This window comes from Cibotium barometz, chromosome 17 (genome assembly GCF_041138505.1).
Source record: "Cibotium barometz isolate CiBa-2024 chromosome 17, ASM4113850v1, whole genome shotgun sequence".
In the NCBI taxonomy this organism is placed as follows: domain Eukaryota; kingdom Viridiplantae; phylum Streptophyta; class Polypodiopsida; order Cyatheales; family Cibotiaceae; genus Cibotium; species Cibotium barometz.
The window spans coordinates 7356878-7383437 of record NC_141062.1 but is presented as its reverse complement, the minus strand read 5'-3'; the positions used below and the strand labels follow the sequence as shown (position 1 = coordinate 7383437).

The 26560-nt window shown below is 46.6% G+C and overlaps 1 protein-coding gene across 9 annotated transcripts in view; it reads left to right on the top strand.

Moving 5' to 3' along the window:
* The window catches only part of LOC147629628 (Sodium Bile acid symporter family), a 137456-nt gene extending 111617 nt beyond the window's left edge, over positions 1-25839 (top strand). For 2 of the 9 annotated variants that reach the window (XM_086811134.1, XM_086811138.1), the window contains 7 exons: positions 3368-3389; positions 4093-4160; positions 4976-5061; positions 5205-5328; positions 6607-6708; positions 25091-25205; positions 25287-25839. In XM_086811134.1, coding sequence (XP_086667260.1) covers positions 3368-3389; positions 4093-4160; positions 4976-5061; positions 5205-5328; positions 6607-6708; positions 25091-25165 — 477 coding nt within the window. In that variant the 3' untranslated portion in view covers positions 25166-25205; positions 25287-25839. Of the gene's footprint in view, positions 1-3367; positions 3390-4092; positions 4161-4975; positions 5062-5194; positions 5329-6606; positions 6709-25090; positions 25206-25286 lie in introns of all 9 variants that reach the window. The other 7 variants (XR_015267736.1, XM_086811136.1, XM_086811135.1 and 4 more) reach the window with 7 other exon arrangements.
* The last annotated feature ends 721 nt before the right edge of the window (positions 25840-26560 follow it).

The following is a 26560-nucleotide window of genomic DNA, read 5'->3' as shown; positions in this document are numbered from 1 at the left end:
CTCAGCTCGTGGCTCGGTGGGGACAACCAAGACTGTGGGCTTGCCCACGGCTGTCATGGTTGGGAGGCGAGTCAGGCCTGCACCCCCTTGTTGTTTGTTTGCTTGTTTGCAGATTTCGAGTCTCGTACCAGGAACGATCACGAGGAGATCCGGTGGGGATTTGACAGGTAGGGTAACCTGCCCGCTGCTAATCTGCATGACCCATGCTTTTGCCCATTAGCAAGCTGTTGTCTAGCTCCTTCAGCTCATGACCAGCAGCCTTAGTGACCTCCTGCAGCTCTACCCCTTATCTGCGCACTGCCCTACTATGCACACAGCTGCTACTCCACATGAGTCACCTCGCCTATCTACTCCCACTCTTCGGTATGCTTCACGGCTGAAACTCCTTTGCGCCCTGCTTCATCTCAAGTGATCGCTCTCTCTGTCTCTTCTGAGGTGATGCTGCTCCACCCTCTTCACACTGGCATTGAGCTAACTCTACTGGAGCCAAATCTTTGCAGTTGTATCCACTTCTCTCTGTCTTGCAGCCAGCACCTTGACTACAGTTCGTACCTCACTGTCTTGATCAACACAGTCATTAAAAGTGGCTCACATCTTGCTTCTTGTGCTGCTGTCTATTCTAGCTTAAGGCCTTCTCTGTACCACCATGAACTCCTAAAGATTGGGTATCACCTTCAAAAGATTTTCGGGCAATAACTTCACCACTTGGCAGACAAAGATGTGGTTGCTCCTGATGCGTGGAGTGTGGAATGTGGTGAAAGGCACCAATGAGAAGCCAGAAGGTCCGGAAACATCTCCACAAGTTGGAATGATCGAAATTACAAGGCATTGGCACACATCGGCCTCGGTCTTGTCGACAACCTCATCCATCATCTTGAATTGGATAAGCCGGAAAAAGCGGTATGGGATAAGTTAGAACATCTTCTTGGAAAAAAATTTAATAATTCGAAGGTTTTCTAAAACAGAAGTTATACGGTACAAAAATGAAAGAATTTGAATCTCTCCAAGAACATTTATGCACATTAGGCTCAAATCATCTAGCTGCTCACTGCTTTAAAGGCTCCGCCAGATGACGACGACATGAAAGTGGTTTTTCTTACTAGTCTTGAGGAGATTAAGAGATTTGCGGAGACCCTAGGAGTTGTTTGAGTGGCCCGGGAGATGAAGTATGATGAGATGGTGGCTATCCTTATTGACAAAGATCGGCCTCATAAGAATCTAACAACAACGGGACTCAACTCTGACAGACAGAGCTTTCTACGGGAAAGACAAAGACAAGGGAAGAACCAAAAAATCCTTGAAGTGCTCCTATTGTGAGGACAGGTGCTTCAAGAAGATGATCCAAGGAGCATGCCAATCTTTTTGTAGAAGAAGACGAAAAAGATTTCGAAGATGCATGAGAAACTTTAGCAACAACTAAAGAAAAAGCTCTTACGCTGATAAGTAACCTTTATCTCAATGAGGGTCTTGTCTTTGAGTCTGACCCAATGACGCCTTCTAAACTCTTTCTTTTCGAGTGTCGATAAGGGTTCTCTACCCAGGTTGTCCCCCGAAACTTGATTATACCTATTTGTGTGTTTATTCATCTATTTGTTCTCCATCCTTTGTGTAATAATTGTAAGCCCTTTATTCTCTACCCTTGTTTAGATCAAAGAGGGCGGCTGGGGAGGGGGGATTGAATAGATTGATGAAGGCACACGCATGAGTAGTCAAGCCCTTATATCAGGCCTATCATGAGAGTAGAGGTGTTGGTGCCATTGTGTTCTTTTGCATCACATCACATAGTCTAAATTGCGGCCTTCTTCACCTTCGCTCCAAAGGGGGGCTTGTTGGGATTCGGAGCTTCACATGTGAACCGTCTCCAGCTTGTGTATTTATGTTGGTGAACCACCCTTTATGTAATCACATTTGTGTGTGTGTGTGTGACTAGTCTCTTAGATATATGTGTGATGACATCATCCATGATGACGTTAGCAGTGATGTCATTTATGATGATGTCAGCACATGATGTCACCCATGACATCATCTTAGATACTAATGAGTCAAGGTTCTTGCATCTTTCAATCAATCAAGAGCACATGAGTGTGCCAAATCTGTCGTGCAATCTCCCTTTCTCTCAATCTCTCACTCTTTTTCTCTCTTGTACACTCAGTTTTGGTCTCATAAACCATTATGGCCTCTTAGAGACGTTAATATATCCGTCACTCCGTTGTCACACCGGAATGCTCCTTCACTAAGGAGGTGAAGGAAGAGCTTCCCTTGCCTAGGTGGAGGCAAGAAGGAGATAGACTTCGTGGTGGTTCTCTCTCACAAAAGGTGGAAAGGGAAGAAACTAATGGAATAGGGAAACCTACAATCAAACCTATCTAGCACGCATCCATCAAGCAAGCAAGATTCAATAGCATACATGCAAGAAAGAGTAGAGGAGAGAAGAGCTCACAAGTATTCTATTGCAAGGGAATGACGGTGTATTGCTTATTATGAAAATTGACTTATATACAAGTGACTAGTGTTCACACTAGGCCGGCCAAAGCTTAAAGATGGTCCGGCCACCATTACTAGTCTTATGCATGTATGTATACGAAGTTTTTAGACTTCCCTTGTTTGACATTAAGCTCATGGTAAGGCTGCATTATATGTTCCAGTGTCATCTTACGGGAGATAGGTGCCTGTCGAGCGGGTAAGATGGCAAAAGCTCCTTATGTTAGGACAAGCGGGCAAAACCATGTTAACCAACAAAGTGGTTAATACTTGCTGTTACTGCTTGTTTTGGTAGGTCAGGGATTCTTGGTTAGTAAGAGACCAAGAGGCTATAGCAAGGTGAAATATACTTATGTTGTTCTTAATAAATCCAGGTGGATGTACATTCATGCTGTTTTTTTAATAAATCCAGGTGGAAAAACACTCATGTTGTTCTTAAATTCCGTAGTTGATATCCAAGGCTACTAGACTGCTGCTCAAAAGAGGTGTTTGGTCCCATTATTTTATGAGCAGGGTCAAGCTGTTCTGCTAGGCATATAGGAGTCTCCTTGCGAGAGAAGACTAGCTCCACATAAAAGGGGTGATTCCCTTCCAAGGTTGTGGTCAACAATGTAAAGAGGACACATCAGTCTTGTCATGATTTATGCATTAGAGCTGGCTTCACCATGCTTGATTTTCTGTGGATAACTCTTTCCTACAAATTAGAGTGTGTTATGCTCTGCTTATTGTGCTACCTTGAACTCAATACAAAAAGATTCATCAAATTTAAAAAGAAGCAAACATGCAATATCGCCCTTTAGCTTTACATTACTGTTTTTGTATAATTTATTTTGAACTATTTTCACATTTTACATTCAAAGTAACTTAATTTGTTGCCCACATGTAGGTGATTCGAACTTATTTACCCGGTATGCATCTTCCTTACCTTATTTGAATTCTGGAAAGTATTTTTGCATGTGCATGTTAATGCCACTTTAGGAGTTTTTTTTTTCTCTCTGCAAAAAGGAGACTTCTATTAAGTATGCCAATTTAGGAGTTTTGATGCTTTCAAAATAAATAATATGAATAACTCTGTAAGCTTCAACATTTACGATCCTTCTTTACCCATGCCTATGTGACCTTGTGGTGTGTCTGTGTCTTTTGAAAAGTGCACCTTCTCCAGCAAAAGTTCATGTGTCCATGTAAAAATATGTTATTTACACTGATAATCCATGTGGACCTCGGGCTTTGTGGTTGCAAAGATGGATTTGCACTTTGTGGTTGTGGAATCCAAGGGATGGGCTCCATCCCTGGCATGTCGAACATACCTTTGTGGGGTCTTTACTGGTTTTATCCTAATGTAACTAGTTCTGTCCTCTTAATGTAAGGAGGACTACTTGCCAAGGTTTGGTCAATGCAGGGTACCTTTTGATGTGAGTAGATTCTCATGAAGTCAAGGTCATACTTCGTTTTTTGTCAAGTTTGGAAATAATATCAACTTTCCCTTAGTACATCTATTCATGGATGATGGGAAAGTGCCTATATATCTTTGACCTTGTCGGTGTTTGATTTCAGTGTAAGTTGGTAATGGTGTACACACTAACCAGGGTTATTGCTTCCTGGATATTGCAGGATTTAAAGGAGTTATCGATAAGAGAAAAGAGGAATTTTCCATCTTAAGTGCTATTTGTCTTGGCCTTGTAAGTTGCATGCATTCTCTCTTTTTGTGTGTGTGGCAAGTTGACTCTTTACATCTCTATCTAAATGACTAGATAGACCCCATGTAAAAGGCAGAAGTGCATAATCTCTTTGCTTCCACATTCTTAGCCTCCCTCAGCACTTCTTGGACCCTTTGATTATCTGCTCTCTCACTACCTACATTTTTGCTTATGAACTCATGTTCATGGAATTTCTTTCATATGGAGAAAATTGAGATCAGTGATGATAGAAGCATTTCCAGCATCGCTGACCCTGCGGTGTTCAGATCATCAGCAGGTGCAGAGCATATTTGACCTTTGAAGGATTGTTATTATATCTGGCTTTTTGAGGATCTTTTAAATCTCAAGATCATGTTCTACCTCTAAAGAATTCTCCTCAAACACCAGCCTTATTACAAATTAGGATAGCACTATATCTACTCGGCTCTTTCATCTGCAGCTGGACTGTGAAGATGTAGAATGGGATGTCTTCATGCTTTCACTGTCTGTTTGTGGCTGCCTAGTAGCTGCACAAGCATATAAATTTCATGGACTAGGTTTATTGATGTCCTTTTGTTGTTTCATCAAAGCACACATACAGGCACACATTTATGCACAGTCCATTTGTTGCTGCCTTCAATAGTGACCCTTCTCTCCATGCATGTGTGTGCATGCGTGTGGTGTAGAAATAATTTACTTATTATCTTTCGTACATGCATTTGTCTGTCTTTTATTTTGGGGCATGGATCTTATCACTTGAAAACTTGGTATGACAATCTTTTAGCTTATCAAATATAGGACTTTGTATTGTTTTGTAGGTACCATGGATGCAAGTAAGTTGTGGGAGGGATTTGCTGTTAACGTTGAAAATATGGAATTTTTCTGCTGCAGCTGCCCTTGGCATGTAATAACTACTGTCACTTTGGGCTGAAAACAAGTATGAAGAGTCTCGGTACAAGTAGCTATATTGTTGTTGCGAGCTTGACTTGCGGCAGCACACTTGAGTGCTTCTACAAATCTTGATCCCAATTGAGAAGGTTGTTGCAGGACTGTACATTTTGTGTTTCTGCTATGGAACATCATAGGGATGCAAGCTATACATTGCCTTACCAAAAGCAAGGACTACCGCCGAAAGTCTACTGCATGGGCAATTATTCTTACCGCAAGCCAGGTTTTAGTCAATCATTGATTTCCTCCATGCAATGCTTGCTTTTCGTTTTCAATTTCTATTCAAAACATGGACTGCTGTCATCGTTGCATTGATAGACTCTACCAGTTAACCTTACTTCCAAAAAAGTACATGATTCTTGATTACTCCTTGAATTTAGTAATTACTCAAATTATTGTGATGCACAAAATTAGTATCTTCTTTATTTTCATTTTTGTAGATATATCATTTCCAATAGGAGAAATGGCAATGTATTTTGATGAAGAATTCTACAAGGTGGGGAGGTTTCACCTAAGGAAGAATAATTCAAATGCATTGTAAATACCATGATTATGGTTGGTAATTTCATTTGGATGTTTCTAGTATCTTTGTTGGTGATTCACTTGACCTCACAACATGGTGAATACTGGTGCCTTGAGAGGTGGGGAAGGGGACGACCTGAAGCCGATGTTTGGGAGTTTTCCCAAGGTTGCCAACTTTTGGATTGGTCTTCAGTTGACCATGCCGAGATACCACTTGACTGTCTAGAAGGGGAAACGTTTAGCTGATATGCATCCCTAAAAGAGGAGATTAAGGGCGGATGGGAAAAGTTGATTGTGGCAGTGAAGGAGAGGTTTGGAGTGACAATCTCCAAATGAATTTTTGCTGCAACTAGAATAGTTTAATCTCCAATACTACCTTGTCTTTATTCCATATAAATTCTGCTGTCTTGCTACTCTTGTAGCTAAAGAAATCTATCAAAAGAATGACAAAGTCTTAAAACCAACCACCAACCTCGTACATTGACAACGGTTGCACATTTGAAGAGACAACGTGTATGAGAGCACTAGGTCTTCCAACTGCTTGTTGGAGTAAGGGCCTTAACGTTCTAATTTTTGCTTAGCCTTCTGCAGCACGTCTTGACAAAAACCCCTCTCCTTCCTGTACTAAGTTTAAGAGGGACTTTTACAACCATGGATAATGTGGAGCACATCAATGACTATTACTTAATTGTCACATTGAGGTGCTCCTACATCTAAGTTAACGCCATTATTTTACTTGACCAGTAAAACCATGCAATTTTTACATGTAAACGTCTATATCTTATTGAAGCATTGACAACATAATGAACTTTTGCACAAGGTGAAGAACGATTGGGTTTGTTAAGGTAGCACACATCTCCTTTGCTTGATGGATCAGCTAGCACTGTTTATGCACTTTGATGAAGGCTTGAATGGAATCGCTACTTTTTACCATCACAAGTTGCGCATATAACAAAATGATGTTTACTTTTGTTTGCAGAAAACCCTTCCGATAACAATTGCAGTTATAGCAGGGCTTGGTGGCTTGATGGGTGAAGCAGGCCTCCTTGTCCTGCCGTGTTTGACTGCACACATCACCCAGGTAATACATGCAGCCAGACACCTTTGATGGGCTTGTTAAAATAAGTGTTGGCTTTCAGTGATCTTCCTCACACAAATATAACATAACATGTTGGTGTTGGTCACAAGCCTGCTAGGGTTAAGGTATGTAGCAGACAGTCTATGGTGGATGGAACACTATGGTGGATGGAACTCCATGGTGGAGAGAGAAATGAAATGAAATGAAATGATATATTAACGTCCTCAAAAGGCCAAAATGACCTATGAGACCAAAAAGGTTACAACAATTGGTGGATCTGATACAATGTTTGTGTAAGAAAAGCTAAAACAACCTAAACAACTAACTGAAACTGAAACAATAACTTTGAGGAAAAGTAAGGTACTAGGAGCTCCTAATGGATAACATCTGGGGAGGAAAACTCCAGCAACAAAGGTAAGCATCATATACATCACTATCCAAAGATGTCTCTCATCGGTTGATGGCGGATATCCTCAATGTCCTCCATGGTGAGTACTCTAACTGGACATCTCCCATGCCGTGCTAGTATGGTCCTGATCCTCTGTTGTAGTCTCCGCCGGTGTCGAGATGGGCCTCTCATCTTGGGGCGCCTAGACCGCCCCAGCTCTACAGCCCGATCAATCAGTGTACCTCTGGTGTGGCTATACTCTGGGGCTAGCTGCAATGCCTGCTGGCCTGACTGCTCAATCTCTGGTCGAAAGAAGTCTGTAATCTGCCTCTGTATGTGTCTCTCCCTCTCTGATCCCCTCCCTCTCAAGAGACCCTCTCTATGTCTACGCAACTCCAGCAAGTATAATCCGAGGCATCTCTGATCCTGGTATCTCATGACTCTGGAAAGTGGTCCGAAACCCTCTCTGAACAGGCAGTGAAAACAGCCTTGTATCTCATGATATACTGGACAGTGACATATATAATGTAACTCTGTCTCTGGCTCCATCTGGCACAACTGACAAATCCTGGCCTCAGCTGGTACTCCTCTGAATCTGCCAGTCTCAATCTCTAGCTGGTGTGAGGATGTGCGCATCTGACCAATAGCACACCGTACCCCATGAGAAAGATGAGGCGCCGAAAGATCATCTTGGCCTCTCTATGCGTGTGAGTCCCCATGACAATCTCACGTTGTAGCTGTGCCTATGTCTCACGACACTCATCATCATACCAACTGTTCTGTGGGGCAGTGCTGCGGGGGGGGGGGGATCATATTGCAGGGAAACGCATATGAGGCGGATGCATGTAGTACACCTGCTAATCCTCTCGTAATCTCGTCCAGAGGGCTATGCGCGTCTAAAGCAAACAAGCCATCAAATACTGCATCTCGGTAAACCCCAACTGTCTGACGTGTAAACTGATATCTTGGGTACCTAGGTAGATGAGTGGCTGGCCCATCTCTTGGGGATCTACCTACTAGTATGAAACTCATGTATGCATGATCGGCTGCTATGCCAATGGGCCGACTGGAATTCGTGAAACCCCGCACATCAGGTATCACTGAAGGAGATCCCATCAAGTAGTCCACTGTGCTCGCTCCCCCTTTAGAGTTCGGGCGTGTGAGAGCATTTGATCCTTGCCTTCTCGATAGGCCATTGTATATGACCAACCCATGTGCACTCCTGAGAGTGAGAAAATGCCTGCCATAATCTGTAAACTCCCCCTCATCCTGTGCTGATCTTTGCAACCCTACATCCTCTGCCGTGATCTCCCGGTACAAAGCCTCCTGAGTATCATACAGCTCTATCTGCTCTATGCCTGTACGTGCATTAAAGTCTCCCAATAGTAATATGTATCCCATGCTGGAAAACCTCGTGATCTCATCATATAGTGGCGTATAGTGCGGCTCTCCTGATTGTGCAAACCTGGAGTGGGCTGAGGGAAAGTAGCATATCGCCACATATAGGTCGCGGAGCCTCTCTGTGCATATTCGGACCCACGTGTACCTCGCATCTGCATCTCTATGTACCACATGTATTTTGTCACGAAGCTCCTCCCTGTAAAGTATTGCCACTCCTCCACTCCTCCAGATCCTCTGGTGCACTGTGTGTGGCTGAGGGTAGAACACTGATTCCCATCTATAACCCCGTACGTCAGGAAGCCTCTTGTTTGTGCACTGATGGGTCTCCGTATACATAGCAATATCACTGTGTCTGAAAGTATCCTCAAAGTATCCTGCATTTGTTCTAAGGGCTCCATTGTAATTCCACACCGTGAATCACAAGGTCTCATAGTGCCGTGCACTGTCAAGCGGGCCTCCTCTCCGTAATGGTGACTCGGCCATCTCTGTATACCGCCCATTTCCCCTCTTTTCTTGCCTCAAGCACACGCGGCATGTGTTCCTTCCCGTGTGCTATCTGTGCCGGTGTAAGGTCCTCATCCAAAGAAATCTTTTCCTCCTTAAGGACCATCCTTTTGGAGAGGAAAGGCTTCTTCTTCTCCAAGTCACGAAACCTGATGATCAATATCTTCGCCCTGGTTTCCTCTCTCCCTACTCGCCATGCTCCAGTAATGGGTACATTAGTGGCTCCAATTTTTCTTGCAAGAGCTTTTACATCCTCTTGGGGATTTCCCTTATCTTCCCAACCAACTACGCATACATGTAAGGTACGTGCCCGTCTCTTGGCTTCCTCTTGCAATTTAGCATTCATCACCTCTAGTTTATTGACTGGTGTATCCTTATGCTTTTTTACTACTTCAATGCATGGGTTAACTTCCCCAATTTGTTTCCTTGTGGCACTCGCAATTTCAGCCCATGAATGCATTTCCTTCTCACCCGCAGCCACTTTTGCCTTACATGATTCCAAAGTGTTTTGCATTTCTGTGATGTCTTTTTCGCGGTCAGCCATACATGTCTTCAAGGTGCCTTCATACGATGCAACCGTTGTGCTAATCTCCCAGAGCATGTCATCCTTCCATTTTTGCATCTCTTTTTTCATTTCCGAGTGCATCAAGGCTTGGGCTAATTCCATCTCAACCCGTACTTGGGCTTGCATTTCTCCCTTCAATTGGGCATATATCTCTTCCTTTAGCGTTTCGTATATCACTTTCTTTTGGGCATGCATCTGCTCAGTCCATTCCTTCAAGCTCTTGTCGCATGGTGCTCATATCTGTCCTTATGTGCAGTTGTATCTCCTCATAAACTGCCTCATCTCGTCGGGCCATCTTTGCAAGCCTTCGTGAGCGGGGAGACATGATCCCTTCTCTCAGTCTTCTGCGGTAGGCATTTGGTGCCTTCATGGGGGTGTGAAAGATTGTTTCACCATTTTGTTCTCCCTCTTGGGATTGAGACATGTTTCCCCCTAGTTGCTGCCTTGGGAGCCTGAGCAAGGCTGGGTGGGAAAAGGAACGCAACTCCCTATGCACAGAGTAGAGAAGAGAGGCAGGCAAAGCAAATAGGCTACTGCCTACGCACAGAGCAGGCAGAGGCGCCCAGGTGGGCAGCGCAGACAGAGGCGCGTAGGCTACATCATGGGCAGCGGAGATATATTAACGTCTCTAAGAGGCCATAATGGCCTATGAGACCAAAACAGAGAGTACATCTGAAGTTGGTGTCTCATCAAAGAGAACAACTAAATGAGACTAAAAAGTACAACAAACTAATTGTCTTACAGTTATAAGAACAGAATTGTAAGACTCCGAGATGATACTAAGTAGAAAATACTAGAAAATGTATATCAGGTAGATCCATGTATGCTGATCAATTGAAGTGTTGCCCTCTCCTTAGATCAAGTATCTCCGCCATGGGGCTGTCTAGAATGGAGAAAGCGTAGAAGCGAGGTAGGCGCCTCCGATGCCGAGCAATAATGGCTCTGATGTGGCGCTGGTGAGGATGCCGTGGTCAGGGTCTTGGTGGGCATGGCCGACGAGCACAACATAAGATGATTGCTCTATCAGTGGTGACTCCCTAGGAGCGTGGTCGGTGCCCTGATGGCCCAATGGAGAGGTATCAGGAGGTGTGTTGGCTGGGGTGCTGGTGCTAGTGCCAAAGAAATCTGTCAGGGTCCTCTATCTAGGTACATCATGGCTTGGTCCCTTGTCTGCCAAGAGGGTCTCTGTGTGTCTCCTGAGCTTAAGTAGGAACAATCCCAGGCATCTCCGATCCTCAAACTCCATGACCTTCGGAACGGCCCGAAACCCTCTCGGAAGAGGCAATGATATCTACCTCGGATCTCATAATAGACTGTACATCAACAAATGTAGTGCTCCTCTGTCTCTGCCTCCTGGTAGCATAGCTGACAAATGTGGTCATCCAAGATCTGATGTACATATCGCCTTGTCTCAATCCGCAGCTGGTGTGATGAGATCCGGATCTCCCATGTGATAGGTGTACATCCATGTAGGCCAGGCGGGTGATAATATCATCTGGTGAGAGTTGTAGAAAATGGCTCTTATAATGAGCCATTTTCGTGCCTAAGGGCTCGAGGGGGCTAGTCCATGTCCTCTTTGTGTCCACTTTGATGATATCCATCCTGATCATGTGGTTTTGCTCTGAGCGGGTGAGATCCAAAAATGGACAATCCAGATTGTAGTGAAAGGGTGGTAGTGCCGCAAACCATGTAGGTCAAATTATGATTTTATCTGAGCGTACCAGCAATGAGTATCTCCATCCTCTGCCAACTTTATGGATGAGGTCAATGCCAAACGGGAGTACCTCTGTTGAGGGAGCTCCCATAGCCGTTGTAAAAAGGTAACTACCTCGAATAGGGCCTCGGTCCCTACTGGTGCGGCACCCAGCTGATTTGCTCCGAATCATGCGGGCAATCATCATAATCAGTGGTCTCTCCATTTGCCTCCATCCCTCATCTGTCCCTCTCTGAGATCTGTGATGTATACTGGGCTCCCAAATTGGAGCTCCGTACAGGAGGGTCGGTGTGACAAGCGTATCAAATAGCCACAATTTGGTGCGTGGCTCCTGAAACTGTATGTGTGCACACTGCCTCTCAAGTGCCCCCAAGGCTGCATGCCCTCGAGCTAATCTAACTATGCTGCCTCCTTCAGGGAGAAACACGGTCGTGTGAAAGTAACTCCCAAGTAGACATATAACCTCACGTACTCAACCGGCTCCCCTTGAAAAGTCAACGGAGGCTCTGATCTCGTCACCCATGCCTATGTGGTGTTAAACACCATAACCTTGGTTTTCCCAAGGTTCACTGTCAGATCTCTATCCGCACAAAAAGCCTGTAATGCATCTAGGTGTCTCTGTAATCCCTCTGGAGAGTCTGAGATTAGAACAATATCATCAACATATAACAAGATCGGTATCAACACCCCTACCAGGCATGCCCCTGGGCCTCCCAATCTGTCTACACAAACGCATATGAGGCGGATGCATGTAGTACACCTGCCAATCCTCTCATGATCTCGTCCTGAGGGCTATGCGGGTCTAAAGCGAACAAGCCATCAGATACTCCATCTCGGTAAACCCCAATTGTCTCACGTGTAAACTGATATCTCTATCTCGGGTACCTAGGTAGATGAGTGGCTGGCCCATCTCTTGGGGATCTACCAATGGGACTACTGGAAATCATGAAACCCCACACATCAGGTATCAAGTAGTCCACTGTGCTCGCTCCCCCTTTAGAGTTCCAGTGGGTGAGAGCGAGCATCTGATCCTTGCCATCTCGATAAGCCATTGTATATGACCAACCCATGTGCACTCCCGAGTGTGAGAAAATACCTGCCATAATCTGTAATCTCCCCCTCATCTTGTGCTAATCTCTACAACCCTACATGCTCTACCGTGATCTCCCTGTACATAGCCTCTTGAGTATCATCCAGCTCTGTCTGCTTTGTGCTTGTACGTGCATTAAAGTCTCCTATCATTACGATTAGCAACATTCAACATTCACTATACGAATGAAGTTAGCAACGTTCAAGATTTACAATTCAAGTGGGAGGGAGAGAGAGAGAGAGAGTGGCAGGAGGGGGCTACGAGGACAGAGAGAGAGATGGCCGAGTCCTATTGGGGCGAGCCGAGAGAAGAGGAGAGCTTGTGGGGGCGCAGTGAGAGAGAGAGAGAGCGTCAGCAGGTGGGGCAGCAGGCGGGAGAGGGAGGCGACACAGGTTCGAAGAGAGAGAGAGAGGGCAGCAGGCGGGAGAGGGAGGCGACACAGGTTCGAAGAGAGAGAGAGAGGGCAGCACGCGGGGCAGCACGCGAGAGAGAGAGAGAGAGAGAGAGAGAGAGAGAGAGAGAGAGAGAAGAGCTGCTACCTGTGCGACCTTCGCCTGTGCGCCTATGCGACCTTCGCCTGTGTATGCCTCTGCGAGCTGCTACCTGTGCGACCTTCGCCTATGCGCCTGTGTGCACCTGTGTGACCTGCACGCCTATGACTTGCGACCTACCACCTGTCGAGCTGCAACTTGTCCGTTAGATGTGCGACCTGCTGTGCACCTGCATCCTCTGTCCTGCGACCCCGGTGATTTGCAGCATTTCCCGTCTTCTTCTTCCTTTCATTTCTCTTCTTTGTACATCCCTTTCTGAGTGTGTGTGTGTGTGTGAGAGAGAGAGAGGGGGTCTGTGTACAGTGTGTGTGTGTGTGTGTGTGTGTGTGTGTGTGTGTGTGAGAGAGAGAGAGAGAGAGAGAGAGAGAAAGAGAGAGAGAGAGATTTTATTAACGTCTTCCAAAAGACCGAACTCGGCCTATGAGACAAATCGGAGTACCTGTATGGGGTATCCTCTGTCATCCCAACAAAATGAAAAAATACTGAATAAAAAAAGTTGAATCTGGGTGTGCAGGGGATGGAGCTCTATTACTAGGAGAATGCAAAGCTATATGCATGGAGTATACAATCATGATATGCAACCTAGCTAGCTCCATCCTGTACCATACTGGGGGTATAAAATGGTATACATCAGTGAAGGGGGTGTCCACAGCTCCCTGAAGAACATGCCTGGGTGTGCTCTGAAGCGAGCCAGTCGCTGCGCACCCTCTCTGTGAAACTGAGCTCTGATCTCTGTCATCTCTCTCTGGTATAGGCGTGGTGTCCGAAAGCCAGGTGTCCTCTGTCTCCTGCGGGCTCTAAGTGTCTCTGCTCTCTGGAGAGTAATTCCCTGCCGTGTAGGAGCTGGGAGGGGTATGGATCTCTGAAAAAATGTAGTAATCTGTGTCTGTCGCCCCCTCTCTGGAGCTGTCTGAGCCTGTAATAATGTCTCTCTGTGGCGCTGTATGTCTAGAATGTATCTCCCCAGTATGCGCTGGTCTGTTGTCTCAAAGATCTGGCGTAGGGAATGTGGCTCTCTGAATAAAATGGGATATCTCTCTCTCATGGCTGTATATGCTCTGCATCTGCATACATAATGCTCCTCACTCTCCACCTCCTCTCTGCACAATCTGCATACCCTCTCCTCTCGGGGAATCCGTGCTGCTCTGCCAGTCTCAATCTCCAATCGGTGTGATGAAACTCTGAGCTGACCAATAGCCACTCGGGAGCTGTGGTAAAAAGCCCTCCATGTATCTAGGCCTCTCTATAAATCCATCAACAGTGATACTCATGAAGTGATCTCTGTAGTATAGCATCTTCGGTGGAAGAGGCTGTGTAGGCGATATCCATGTCTCTCGTGTATAGAGCTGCCATAGATCCTGTCTCAATACTCTGTTCCTCTCACTATGAGAGAGACGGATATGTGGTGCATCCCTGTCATACTGGAATGGTGGTAGATGATCCATGTCTAGGCCATGCTGTGAGAACCAATGTGTGACCTGTGCATACCATGATCCTCTATCTCCTGCCTTAGCCAACTGTCTAGATGCCTGAAAAGCTCTGTATGATAATCTGTCCTGTGGCATCTCTTTGAATCTGTCTAGCAGGCATATAGTCTGAAATATGGCCTCTGCCATCATAGAAGGCGCAGCAAACTCTGCTCGGATAATGTCATGAGGTACTGACGGTTTGCTGCGTATCATGCGTGCCATCATGAGGGCCTGTGGTCTCTCTATCTGTGTCCACCAATGGGTAGCAAGGCCTGGCGCCCATACTGCTGCTCCATACATCAATGCCGGTGTGACTAATGTGTCAAATAGCCACCCCTTCGTCTGGGGCTCCTGAAAATGCGCCTGGTGGCCCTGTCTCTCTAGCATAGCCAATGCTGCATATCCTCGTGTCAATCTAGCTCTGGCTGCTGAACCCATGGTAAAGCATGTGGCTGCTGCAGAGAAGGTAACCCCTAGGTACACATATGATGTCACCACCTCCACCTGGCATCCTGCGAGAGTGAATGTCAGCTGACTCCTGCCCTGTCTCGATGTATGAAAGACCACAACCTTGGTTTTCCCAAGGTTCACAGTAAGACCCCTCTGTGTGCAGAAATCATCGAGTGCATGTAGATGCTGCTGTAGACCACCTGGGGACTCAGACACTAATACAATATCATCAGCATAGAGCATAATATGTACTGAGGTACCTGCTAAATCAACTCCATCTCCGCCTCCCCGTGTAATGAAGTCAGCCACCTCATCAATGTATAACCCAAATAGCGTGGGGGAAAGTGGGCATCCTTGCTTCACACCAATGGTGCTAGCAATAGTCTCGGACATACCTCCTGGACATCTGACTCGCCCAAAAACCTGCTCATATAATGCATAGATGCCCCATGTCATATCAGCTGGTATGCCAAGAGACTGCAGGCGCTGAAAGAGCCTCTCTCGTGGTACTGTGTCAAATGCCTTGCGGAAATCCACAAAGCAGCAATAGAGCTTTCTCTTCCTCACTCTGGCCTGATCAATCATACATCTCAAAGTGAATACATGGTCAGTGGTAGAGAAAGCTCTCCTGAAGCCTGCCTGCCCTGATGAGCGTAAACCTGCTCGCTCAGCATATAAGCTAAGCTCTTGCTCCAGCACTGCACCATAGAGTTTGGCCAGCACGTGGCCAACCATAACCGTCCTGTAGTTGCTCGGATCGAGCATATCCCCTGTTTTGTGAATCGGCACAATGGTGTGCATCGTCCACTGCGCAGGCAAACCCTCTGCTAGTGCCCTGTTAAACAGGTGTGCAAGAAAAGGAGCTAAAGAATCTACTGCATATATGAGATGCTCACCCTGCAGGCCCATATGGTCGGCGGCCCGTCCATGCTGTAGGCGGCGGATAGCTTCCTGTACCATCGAGTGGGTAAAGAAGCTAGCTGTGGTAGGTCGAGGCTCCTGTGGCTGAGGTATAGGTGGCTGCTGTGGGGCATGGTATAGACCCTCTGCATATGTGTGCCATGTCTGTGGGTCTGCAATAGGTGTCGGGGTCCGGGGCTCTCTGAAGTGCCGCCATGAGACAGGGCTATCTCTACTCATGAAGAAATGAAAGATCTCTAGCTCCTGTATCTCTGCGAAGGCCCGCCTTTTGCGGCGAGTAAGTCTCCTCATCTCTCTCCTCGACTCCTGCTCTGTGATGGCTCCCAAGGCTCTCTGTATGCGGAGTCGTGAGTACAGGGCTCTGCACTCGTCATCATACCATCTGTTCTGGGGCATAGTCCCAGGTCTCACAGGCTCTCCTAAGTGTACACGATGTGGGAAGCTCTGTAATGCAGCCGTGTGTAGGAGTGATGTGAGCTGGGCTGTAATGGTATCCATAGATGCCAAGGGATCCATGAGTAGGAGCCCATCCTCTACTCTGCCAGTGTATATGTCTGCCATGTCATGTGTGAAGTAGATGCTAGTGTGTGGCGTCGGTATGTGGGGGGCTGGTGATACTGGTGATCCGGCTAGTGAAAATGCCAAGTATGTATGATCTGCCCCAATAGGACGAGGTGGAATGGAGAATGAGGTGACAAGTTGTGATGCCTCCAAAGACCCCATAATGTAGTCTACCACCGTGCCTCCGGTCCGTGTATGACCCCCATGTGGGAAGCATGTCAGCCCTCCTGATCCCGGCCACTGTAGCATCCCGTTATAAATAACGAGACGATGCCTGGCTCCCAACTCTAGTAAGTGGTCCCCATAATGTCCTCTGTCTGGTCCAGTGTCCTCTGATGCCCGACTAACCCCTATCTCCTCTGGATCCACAGGGTGGAGGATCTCCATGTCATCATAGTCATACACCTCACACTGTCTGCTCTGTGTGTGGGCATTGAAGTCGCCCGTAAAAAATAATGCATAATCTCCTCTGACAGACAAGTGTATGGCGAGGCTCCTATCTCCTCCTTCTGTGGCATGTCCTCTGTAATGACATAGGAGGATCCTGATGGAGAAAGTAACATAGAGCTATGTATATAACCCTGTCCTGTGAGAGCTGTAAGCTGATCCACATGTATCTGGCCTCTGGATCCTGTGCTACCACTCTCAGTCTCCCCTGTAGCTCCCGTCTGAATAGGACTGCTACTCCCCCCGACCCTCTCGAGGTACCCTGGCGTGTGGTCCTCCTGTATGCTGACTCCCACTGGAATCCCTCTACTCGAGGTAGCCCTCTCTCTGGGCTCTGATGTGTCTCTGTCAGAAGTATGATGTCTCTCCCCACCATAACATGCTCCAGTCGTCCAGGCTGCACCCATAGTGAACCATTACAGTTCCATACTGCTATGTGTATCTCTGTCAGTGGCCTGGTCTGTGTCCCATAGGCCCCAAACCGCTAATCCATGGGCCGGCCATCAATGATGACCCGACCATCTCGATAGAAGGCCTTCTTGCCTTCTCTCCTTGCGTGTAAGACTCGTGGCATGCAAGTTCTTCTATGCTCAAGCTGCATCCTCGTGAGATCATCATCCAAGAAAATAGGAGCTCCCTCTAAACCCCGTAGTATGACCCTCTTCCTCATGAAGGTGACCCTCTCCGTCTCTCCTGCAAACTGTAGGATGAGGGCTCGCTTGCGTGTTGAGTCTTTCCCGGCTCTCCATGCTTTGGTGAAGGGGAGAGGGTGCTCTTCCTTGTAGCCGAGCTTCATGCATAGAAGCTGTCCATCTTTCTCGGGAGTGGAGTCGGGTGTCTCGGCTATACCTGTGACTCGAATGTTGAGGCGGCGGGCATGCCTCATCTTCTCCTCCTCAATGGTGGTGTGAATGATTTGGTTTTCTTCCCTTTGAGTCTCCTCCCTCACTTCTTTACGGATGTTCTTCTTCACCACCTCGACCCATCCTGACTGCTTGGCTTCGAGCTTTCCCTCCATGTCCTTTGTGATCTCCTTGGAGATCTCTTCTTTCATGGCCGTGAGAGTGTTGTCATTGATCTCCCCTTCTTCCTTCTCAGCATTCTTGATGGCTACCATTTCCACTTTCAATGCACTCACCTCCTCCTTGAGTGCCGTGTTCTCTTGTTCGAGGTTCGTGACCCGTGCTTCGAGAGCTATGACGTGCTTCGAGAGACCAAAACGCGGATCGATCTTTGAAGGTGCTGATTTAGGGTTTGCAGCTACTGATTTAGGGTCTGCAGCAGCTGCTGAATTAGGGTTTGAGAGAACGGGTTTTCTTTGCTTTTGTACATGGATTTGGATGACCCGGCTGCTGCTGTTGGTGGCATGGTTGCCAATAGCCTTAACATGGATCTTATTGAGGAGATGATCGAGAAGGATGTGGGTTATGCTTCAGATGCCTCGGAGCAACAAAAACGTCAAAGGCTTGATGTTGATGCAAGCTACACTCCGGTGAATGTTGGAGAGAATGCAGAGGAAAGTTCTCAGGTACCTTCTCCGGAGTTTGCACATTTGCTGCTGCAGATCACTGGTGAGCTACTGCAAGAATATGTGAAGGCAAATAGCATGCCAATGGTTGCAGTAGATAATGGTGGTGTGGCTGATGTATGCATGGAGACTCCTTTGTTGCTACAACAGCTAGCAGATTTTCATGATCGTGCTGCTATCTTCCTCTTTACTGGGCGTATTCCGTTGTTGCCTCGTCTTAGAGCATGGTTGGGCCGCTTGGTGTCGCCTGAGGCACTTGAGGAGATTTATGATGGTCCGAGAGGCTTTTATGAAATACTTTTTCGCACTTCGGAAGCCCGTAGGACAGCCTTGGAGCAGGTGCCACTCTTTTTGGATGGGCAGTTGGTTCATGTGGTTCCGTGGAAGCCTATGGCAGAGTACCAAGATATGTTGCGCCAGGCTTGCCCAGTTTGGGTTGAAGTGAAACAATTCCCACCAATGTTTTGGCGTGTTTTACCAGGTCTCATGCGAGGTATCGGTGATGTCTTAGTGGTGCCTCGAATGACATCTAGAAACCGAAATCGTCTATGCATGTTGTGGGATACTGGGAGACCTAGGCCGACACATTTGCGTGTCAATATGGCTGGGCTGCAACCTTTAATGTATGAATTGAGGTGGGATACATTTGCTGGCGAGTGTTTCAAATGTGGTGAGATGGGCCACTTTGTCTCTGAATGTCCTATGAAAGAACAAGTTGTTGCTACCAAGGATATCGTTGATGGGCAGTTGCCCGTGGAAGATGAGCATGATGCTCCTTTACATGATGCCCAGCACATGGATGTACATGTGGATGTTCAGAATGAGGTGGAAGTACGTGGTAAAAAGACACGATTTGTTGCCCCGCGGCGGGATTTCTCAGATGCTGTTTGGTGGGGGCCTTTGCGTACTCATTAGGGACGCCCTTACATACATATGCTCGTCGCCCTTTGGGTTCAGGTGCCCAGCAACAGACCAGGATTGAGAGGCCGGGAGGCCAACTTTCTCAGGGTACAGGGGCTCTTGGGGTGGATAGAGTAGAACGCTATCCTATTAGAAGTCGCCTAATAAAAGAAGCACAACAACAATTGCCTCTTGTGTTTGGTTCGAAGGGTGAGGTCATCTCGCCATGGGATGGTCATTACCCTTCGGCACCTGCTCGGGAACTCCAAGGGCAGTCTGAGATCACAAATACCATGTCTAAAAATGCAATGCTTCAAAAGGTTCGTGATTTGGCAGATTGTCCTGGGCCTAGTACACGGCCTTGTTGATTCCTTTTCTGGGAAGGCTTATGAAAATTGTACAATGGAATGTAAAGGGTATTTCTTCGCGCCAAAAGCAGTTCAGGCTTTAGCGTACAACTTTTTGTCATGGTTGGGATGTTTTGTGTGCAGTTGAACATAAGCAGCATAAGTTGGCTGGCAAAGCCTATGTATATAAGGGGTTTCATGTTTTCTACAGCGGACATCCTGCTTCGCAGTCAAGTGTTATGTTTGCTGTTCGTTCACAGTTTCAGCCTTTAATATGTTCGCTTTAAACTACTTGCACGTCTTGATGCTTTGCGGGATGCTAACTGTCAATCTCATCACTTCTATGATAAGTTGCATCAAAAACATATGCGTGAGAATATTGTTAGGCTGATGGATGCCCAAGGCAACCTTGTTACTCAACCTTCTGAGGTTATTCAGCATTGCATCAGGTTTTATGAAGATTTGCTTGCCCCTCGAGAGGATGTCTCGCCGGCTATCTTGGCTGCAAAGGGAGTCATTGTTTGCTGAAGTACGATATCAAGTTGACCCTGATGTGGCGGTTCAGCTTGATGCTCCTGTTACTCAAGGGGAAGTGGAAGCTGTTCTCTCCAAACTTCCCATGGGAAAGAGCCCTGGTTGGGATGGTTTGACAAATGAGTTTTTCCGAAAATATGTTGATCAGCTTGCAAAGCCTTTGACGCTTATTTGTCAAAGGGTTTGGGATGAGGGATATATGCCTGCCGATTGGAAGTTGGGCATACTTCGTTTGTTGCCCAAAGTCCCTTCGCCTACTTCTTTGGCTCAATGGCACTCGATCTCACTTATGGGTATTATGTATAAAATCTTTACAAAGATTTTTGCCAATCGCTTGCAGAAGGCACTATCCTACTGATCTTCAGCCCTAGCAGATGATTGTGGATCGTTACCTGCCAAAGCCCCAACTTGGTCCCTGTCAGTATCCTCTCCCCGCATGCGGCGAATACGGGTGATAGAATCCTCCAAAGAATGGTCTGAATGTTTGGTCATGATGTGTTTACCAAGTCTTTAGAAAGAAAAGAATTTTCGTGCCCCGGAATCGCTCTCTACCAGCTTTCCAAGGATGATACTGAATAGACTGCAAGGGTCCAACAGTGCCCCTACGCAGACAGGAGGGCCACGAAGTCTTTCCACACGCTCATTGCCGCTCAAACCAAAGGTAACCTCTTTCAAAGCGCGACAACAAGACCAGGGCTATGTCAGAATCCCAACCTTCTTTCACGGATAATGACTCCTTATAGCCATATCAAGCATCATATATGGCATAAGCTTTGTAGGAAACCAAGCTCTAATACGAATGTAACGGAAGGGCAGATAAGAGAGAGAAATAAACAACTCTGCACAGTACATCACACTAGGGGCCAGAAGATGGGCTTACCCCCCATCTCCCCCCCCCCCCCCTTTTATGGTTAGATTGCCAAAAAGGAGTCTGCTTCAGATACAACCTTGCGGGTGCCCAAGGATTCTCCACTGGCTAGCACCTGAATCTTCTAGTACAAGATGAAAACAAAAGCAAAACATATGCTGAATTTGATGTCCCTTCTCAGAACAAGAGAGCTTTCCCGGCTTAGAGCACATGCAAGACAACCATGGAGAGCCCACAGCATCCCACATCAGCCTGGGACAGCCCTGTAACTCCATCTTCCACCTGTTTGGCTCACAGAGCAAATCGAGCAGCCTTGAGGGGCTGTTTTCAGAAGTCGTCCAGCGCTCAGTAGCCACAAAAAGAGTTGATCAGCAGTGGTTTACATGCCAGAGGGTAGCCAATCAGCAGAACCAGCCTCCCTTACAAATTGACCAGCTTTTATGGTGCTGTAGATGCCCTGACCAGCAGCTTTTTCAGGGCTGTAAACAGCCGGCCAGCACCAGAATCACCTCCAGAAGTGGTCAGAAGGCTCCAGATCTGGTTGACCGGCTCTCCATGCACCAGGAGAGCATGCACATGCTCCAAACTCGAGTTCTCCTCCAGTAATAGAGCTCGTCCGCCAATAATAACGCAAGCGTGTGCTTTTTTAAGTCCAGGATGAGGCGCCTACAAGCAGTTTGCTCAAATCAGGTCTAGTGCCCGTCTTTTGGCTGCCACATGTATTAAAATAGTCCTGCCCAGTGTGAATAACTTATATGTTGTCCAGTCACTTATAAGTGAGTGTGGACTTGCACTAATAAATATTAGTATGTGAAATCATAAAGCTGTAAATTGGGTTTTTGGGGACACTTACCACCTACAAAACATATGTAGATCACCTATCAGTCCCAAACAGGCGTGCACATACACGTCCACAGGGTGCCCAGGCGTCCCTGGCCCCATAGACAACACAGGCAGTAATCTCAGGCATTGTCCAAGCAAACAAGACAAGTCATCCAAATATAAAATCGAAGTCATGCACACACATGAATGCAGCTAGAGTGTTCGGGGCTTCATGGAAGAAACACCCATCTGCTCAATTGCCTCGAGTGTTCGGGGCTTCATGATCCTTCCGGAATCTTCCCAAAACATAAATACAGAAGATCACCAAGATAGCTAGTCCCAGGAAATCACATCATGTCAGGCTTCATGAGCCATACATGTATTATCATGTCAGGCTCCATGAGCCATACATGTACTGTCATGTCAGGCTCCATATGCCATACAATTACAGTGTACACCATGTCAGGCTCCACAGGCCATACATGTATGTCATGTCAGGTTCCATATGCCACACATGAATAGTAGAAAACAAAAGCAAAGAGGAATTTTGTGACAAGCCCAACTTTCGAGGACAGATTTGCAGCCAGCCTATTACGAGCTTGGGATCACCTCATGCCGGCCCTCCAACAATTAGTTCCAATAGCCTCCGAGGAGCATCTTCGACAACCCTTGATTTGGAACCCTTGATCCGTTTACGTAGTGGCCACATGCTAGGGGCTCGGCCTCATGTATCCTGGGGAGCTTTGAGCACGGGACATGCTAGGTCTCTTGGAGATTGGTTTGCATTCAGACAGCTCTGCCGAGTGGCTCAAGAAAGAGGCTTGAATGGGACTTAGCCTCGATGTCGACTCTGGCATACCTCGGGCATGGCTAACCCCGATCCCAGACCCTCTTCCCCCATTGTGGCTAGGAGTGTTTACCAAGCATGATATTATCCTGGCGATTCATGGCTCGGATGAGAGTTCTACATTGCTCATGTTTTCGATTGGACCTCATGGCATACTAGAGAGATCAGAGTCCCTCTTGGAGGACCTCAGGGGATGCACGTTACAGAGGGTAAGCGTGATCGGATTCCATGCACATGAGTGACACATAGACCCAACCCCACCAGGGAGACTCTGGCATTTACGGATTTGGGAGAGCTGGACCATCACGCACCTCTAGTGGGACCCGGGGGGGGTGGACTTTGTGTGGACTTGCAGACAAGGAGGAGACTCTGGGTACCCCGTTCTTTGCATACACTGCACGGCTAGGCCGTAGGATCAAGATGCCCGAGGTCGAGGGCACCTGGCAGCAGGACACTGGCAGTCTCAGGGCCTCTCACCCACTCTCTCTCAAACTTTTGGAAGAAGCTTTGGGACGGTTTCCGACCTTGGAAAATCACCCTCTTTCTATGGTTGTTGGCCCGTCGGCGTTTGGCAGTTGGCACATGGTTGGCCATTGGCGGTAGACCAATAGCATGTCCGAGACGTGGCCATCTCTAGGAGTCTCAACGACATTGTCCTTGGGATTGCCCAAAGGCTCAGCAGGTTTGGTAGCAGATTCTCTGCATCTTCACTATGGATAGGACCTCTCCCTGTACTATTACATGGGGTACTATCGCTTGGGCCACTAAGGTTGATGTGGTCATGGCTTATGGGGAGGAAAGTGGGGGGTTAGCCGTTCAGGTCTCGCACCTTCGCATCTCGATAGTGCCAGTTCCAACCCCATCTCCTGGTCACTAGACTCCTAGTTCGACCCAGAGATGGGAGATTTGCAGCAACATTGCCACATGGCACATCTGGAGAGGTCTATGGAGCGAAGCCATCAAAGGCACCCACACTCCACCAGCGGAGTCCATCAGGAGCATCTAGCTCAACATCATTCATACCCTCCGCGGACAGTGGGAGAAGCTTCAGGGTGGTTCTGACCTTATGCAGAAGTGTCGGGAAGGCTTCCTTAGGCTCTAGCCACTTGGTTCTTTCTCACAGATAGTGGCGGTGAGCCCACTTGGCACTACAAACCACCTGTGTGGTTATTCCCTCCCCCACCCCTTGTATGAGATAGCCGCAGGAGAGGTGCATCCTTCCCCCTTATTTTGTTATTGATCCTTGCTGTGTACATGGAGGCGAGTTTGTATCTAGCCTTCGAGGCTGTGTTCGTTAACTAATAGAAGGATCTTGTTTCCAGAAAAAAAAAAAGTGCATGGGAAGATAAAATTCTATTTATGCAGTAGAATATAGAAAGACTTTAGAGAGGTTAATGACTGATCGGCTGGCCTCATGAAACAGCATCAACAACTAGATAGATAGCTAAATTATGATTTTATGTCCCCTAATGGTCAGGGGAAAGAGGGGAGGGGTACCAATCACTAGGAGTAAGGGAAGGGACAGACCAACAGGAAAGCAAGCTGTAACTGGGAAGCCCGAGACACTTGCGAGGGGGTCGGATGCTGGGTTGAAGCCATCATGCCACCTCGTAAAGACAGCCTGGGCCATTTGCAGTGTGACGGGGATGCCTGGAAAACCTTCAATAATCGTCGTGGTTTGGACTCTAGACCACACCATGTGCTCAATGGAGTCACAATGGCACCGACACCCGAACTCTCATGTCAGGTCTGACATAAGAGTTTGGCCACAAATGATAGCCTACATTAGTCTATCAAGACAATCCCCTCTCCCCCCCCCCCCCCCAAGCAGTATGCGGAAAAAAAGGAGCCTTTTATAAGATTCAAGGTGTCTTACAAAGATGGAACACACATAGATGAAACACAATCACCTAGGCACAAAACCCATGACCTGTACATATTGGCTTTTAAAAAGCCCAATCATAATCTTGGATTATCCACGACAATAGATGCATGTTCTACTGCTCAGGATGCTTCTGCTTCATGGACTTCTTCATCTTCTGCCACCAGGCACCTTCTCTTGCTCTTTGGCCATCTTCTTCTTGAAGCATCGGTCCTGTGTGTTAGAGCTTTTTGCTGACGTTGCATCCAATAGTTCTTTTCACTTTCCCCTTTGTGAACATGGCCCTATTTGACTCTCAGATCGCTCTTTGCGCCTTTCTTCATCTATGAGAACTGCAATCATCTCATCATAAGTCATTTCCCGAGCCACCCTTAGCACAGTCGAGGCCTCAAAGAATTTTGAAACCTCTTCTATACTTGATAGACGCCATTCTGGCCTCTTGTAAAGCTTTCTCTCTGTCACTCTGTGTGCGCTCGTGCTGGGTGTGTGCGTGTGCATGCGGATGTGCAGCATTTAGAAAATTGTATCCATTTTAGCAAATATGATTCAATTAAAGGGCTATGCCAGGAAGCTAAAGTCTGAAGTTGTTATTGCAGATTATTTTTGATTCCTTCCTAGTGAGGTTGTGGATTCAAGGCGACCTTCAGAGGTCCCGTATTACGAACGAATGAGTTTACATATACAAATGTTTTTCCTGTACAAACAAAAGAGGTAACAAGTTTCCATACCAATAATTGTTTTTTTTTTTAATACCTCCGAAACAAATGATAAAGCTAATGTTTCTGAATGCAGGCTCCAGGATAAAAATAAGTACTATTTCAAGAACAAAATGACATGAATCAAATTCAAATCTTAATACTCTCATAGCTAGTATAAGACCCTACAAGAGGAACCTGTGTATTGAACAGTAGCTTTTCTTTTTGAAGGAGCTCTGGCAGTAGTAACTATACTCTTGATAAGTCTCCCTCTTGTGTCTGTTGTCAAGTTGCAGTATACTACAAGGGCATCACCTCGTTCCGGTCGTATTTTGAAGTGCAGCAAGATTCTTTCAAGTCCTTACTAGTCCCCCTCGGCAACCAAGTTGGGTTATGCATTTTTTCATGTGTAGGTTGTCAATTTTAGAGTTTCAATAGAAAATAAGGCTTGTTGGATCATGTTTTTAGCAGGGGGGTATCCTCTTACCTCTATGACAAGGGATCCTTGATCGAAATTGGAAAAATTTAAAAGGAGAGTAGATGGACAAGGACAAGGACCCCCCAGTGTTAACAAAAAACATTTTTCTCAGCACTTCTAAAATTTGCAAACTTCTAGGTTTTTTTCTAACTTACGTTTTACATTGTTTTTCTTTGCAAAGCACAACAGATCAAAACATCTTCCTTTTTACATCACCCTTATTCAAACTCAGCAAACTGCTTATGGTTTCTATGAGTTAATAAAATTACTGCTGCAAAACATTGATTTCATAGCCATGGATTTTGCTATCTTGCTCGTTCACATGGGTGACATTGATAGCAAGGGCAAGAGTAATGGGTGCTCTATCACAGGTTACATCCCACTAGGTGAGGGCCATAAAGCAGCCCAATGGCTTGCACCCACGTGAAATCTCTAGTTTTCCCTTCCAATGAAATGAAACAATGCAAAAAGCAAGAAGGGCAGTTTCTCCTAGCAGCCTGCTGCACCACGAAGAGGGTACCTTGAATTTGTAAAGCGATCATGAAAGAGATAGAAGCAAGGGTTGCAGGTATGCGTTCCGACAGGGATTTGAGAAACTACAACCAGCAAGAGAATGGTTGTAACCCGGCAGCTGAGATAGCTGCCGCATTACAAATTACAAATGAAGCGCTCAATTTCTTCAACAAAGGTGGCAGTGGCCTCGGTCACTTTGTAGCGGAAACCTTCAATGCAGTTCATCCAAATCATGTATAGTAGTAGTAACGTGTCAAACTCCTTCAGTAATTGCTACAGAGAGAAACAAAGACAACAAAACAAGATAAGATTACAATAAGAGAAACTCATCTGAATTGCCCATCAAGATCGAAGTGCACGTGTAAAAATTCTCAGAGTAA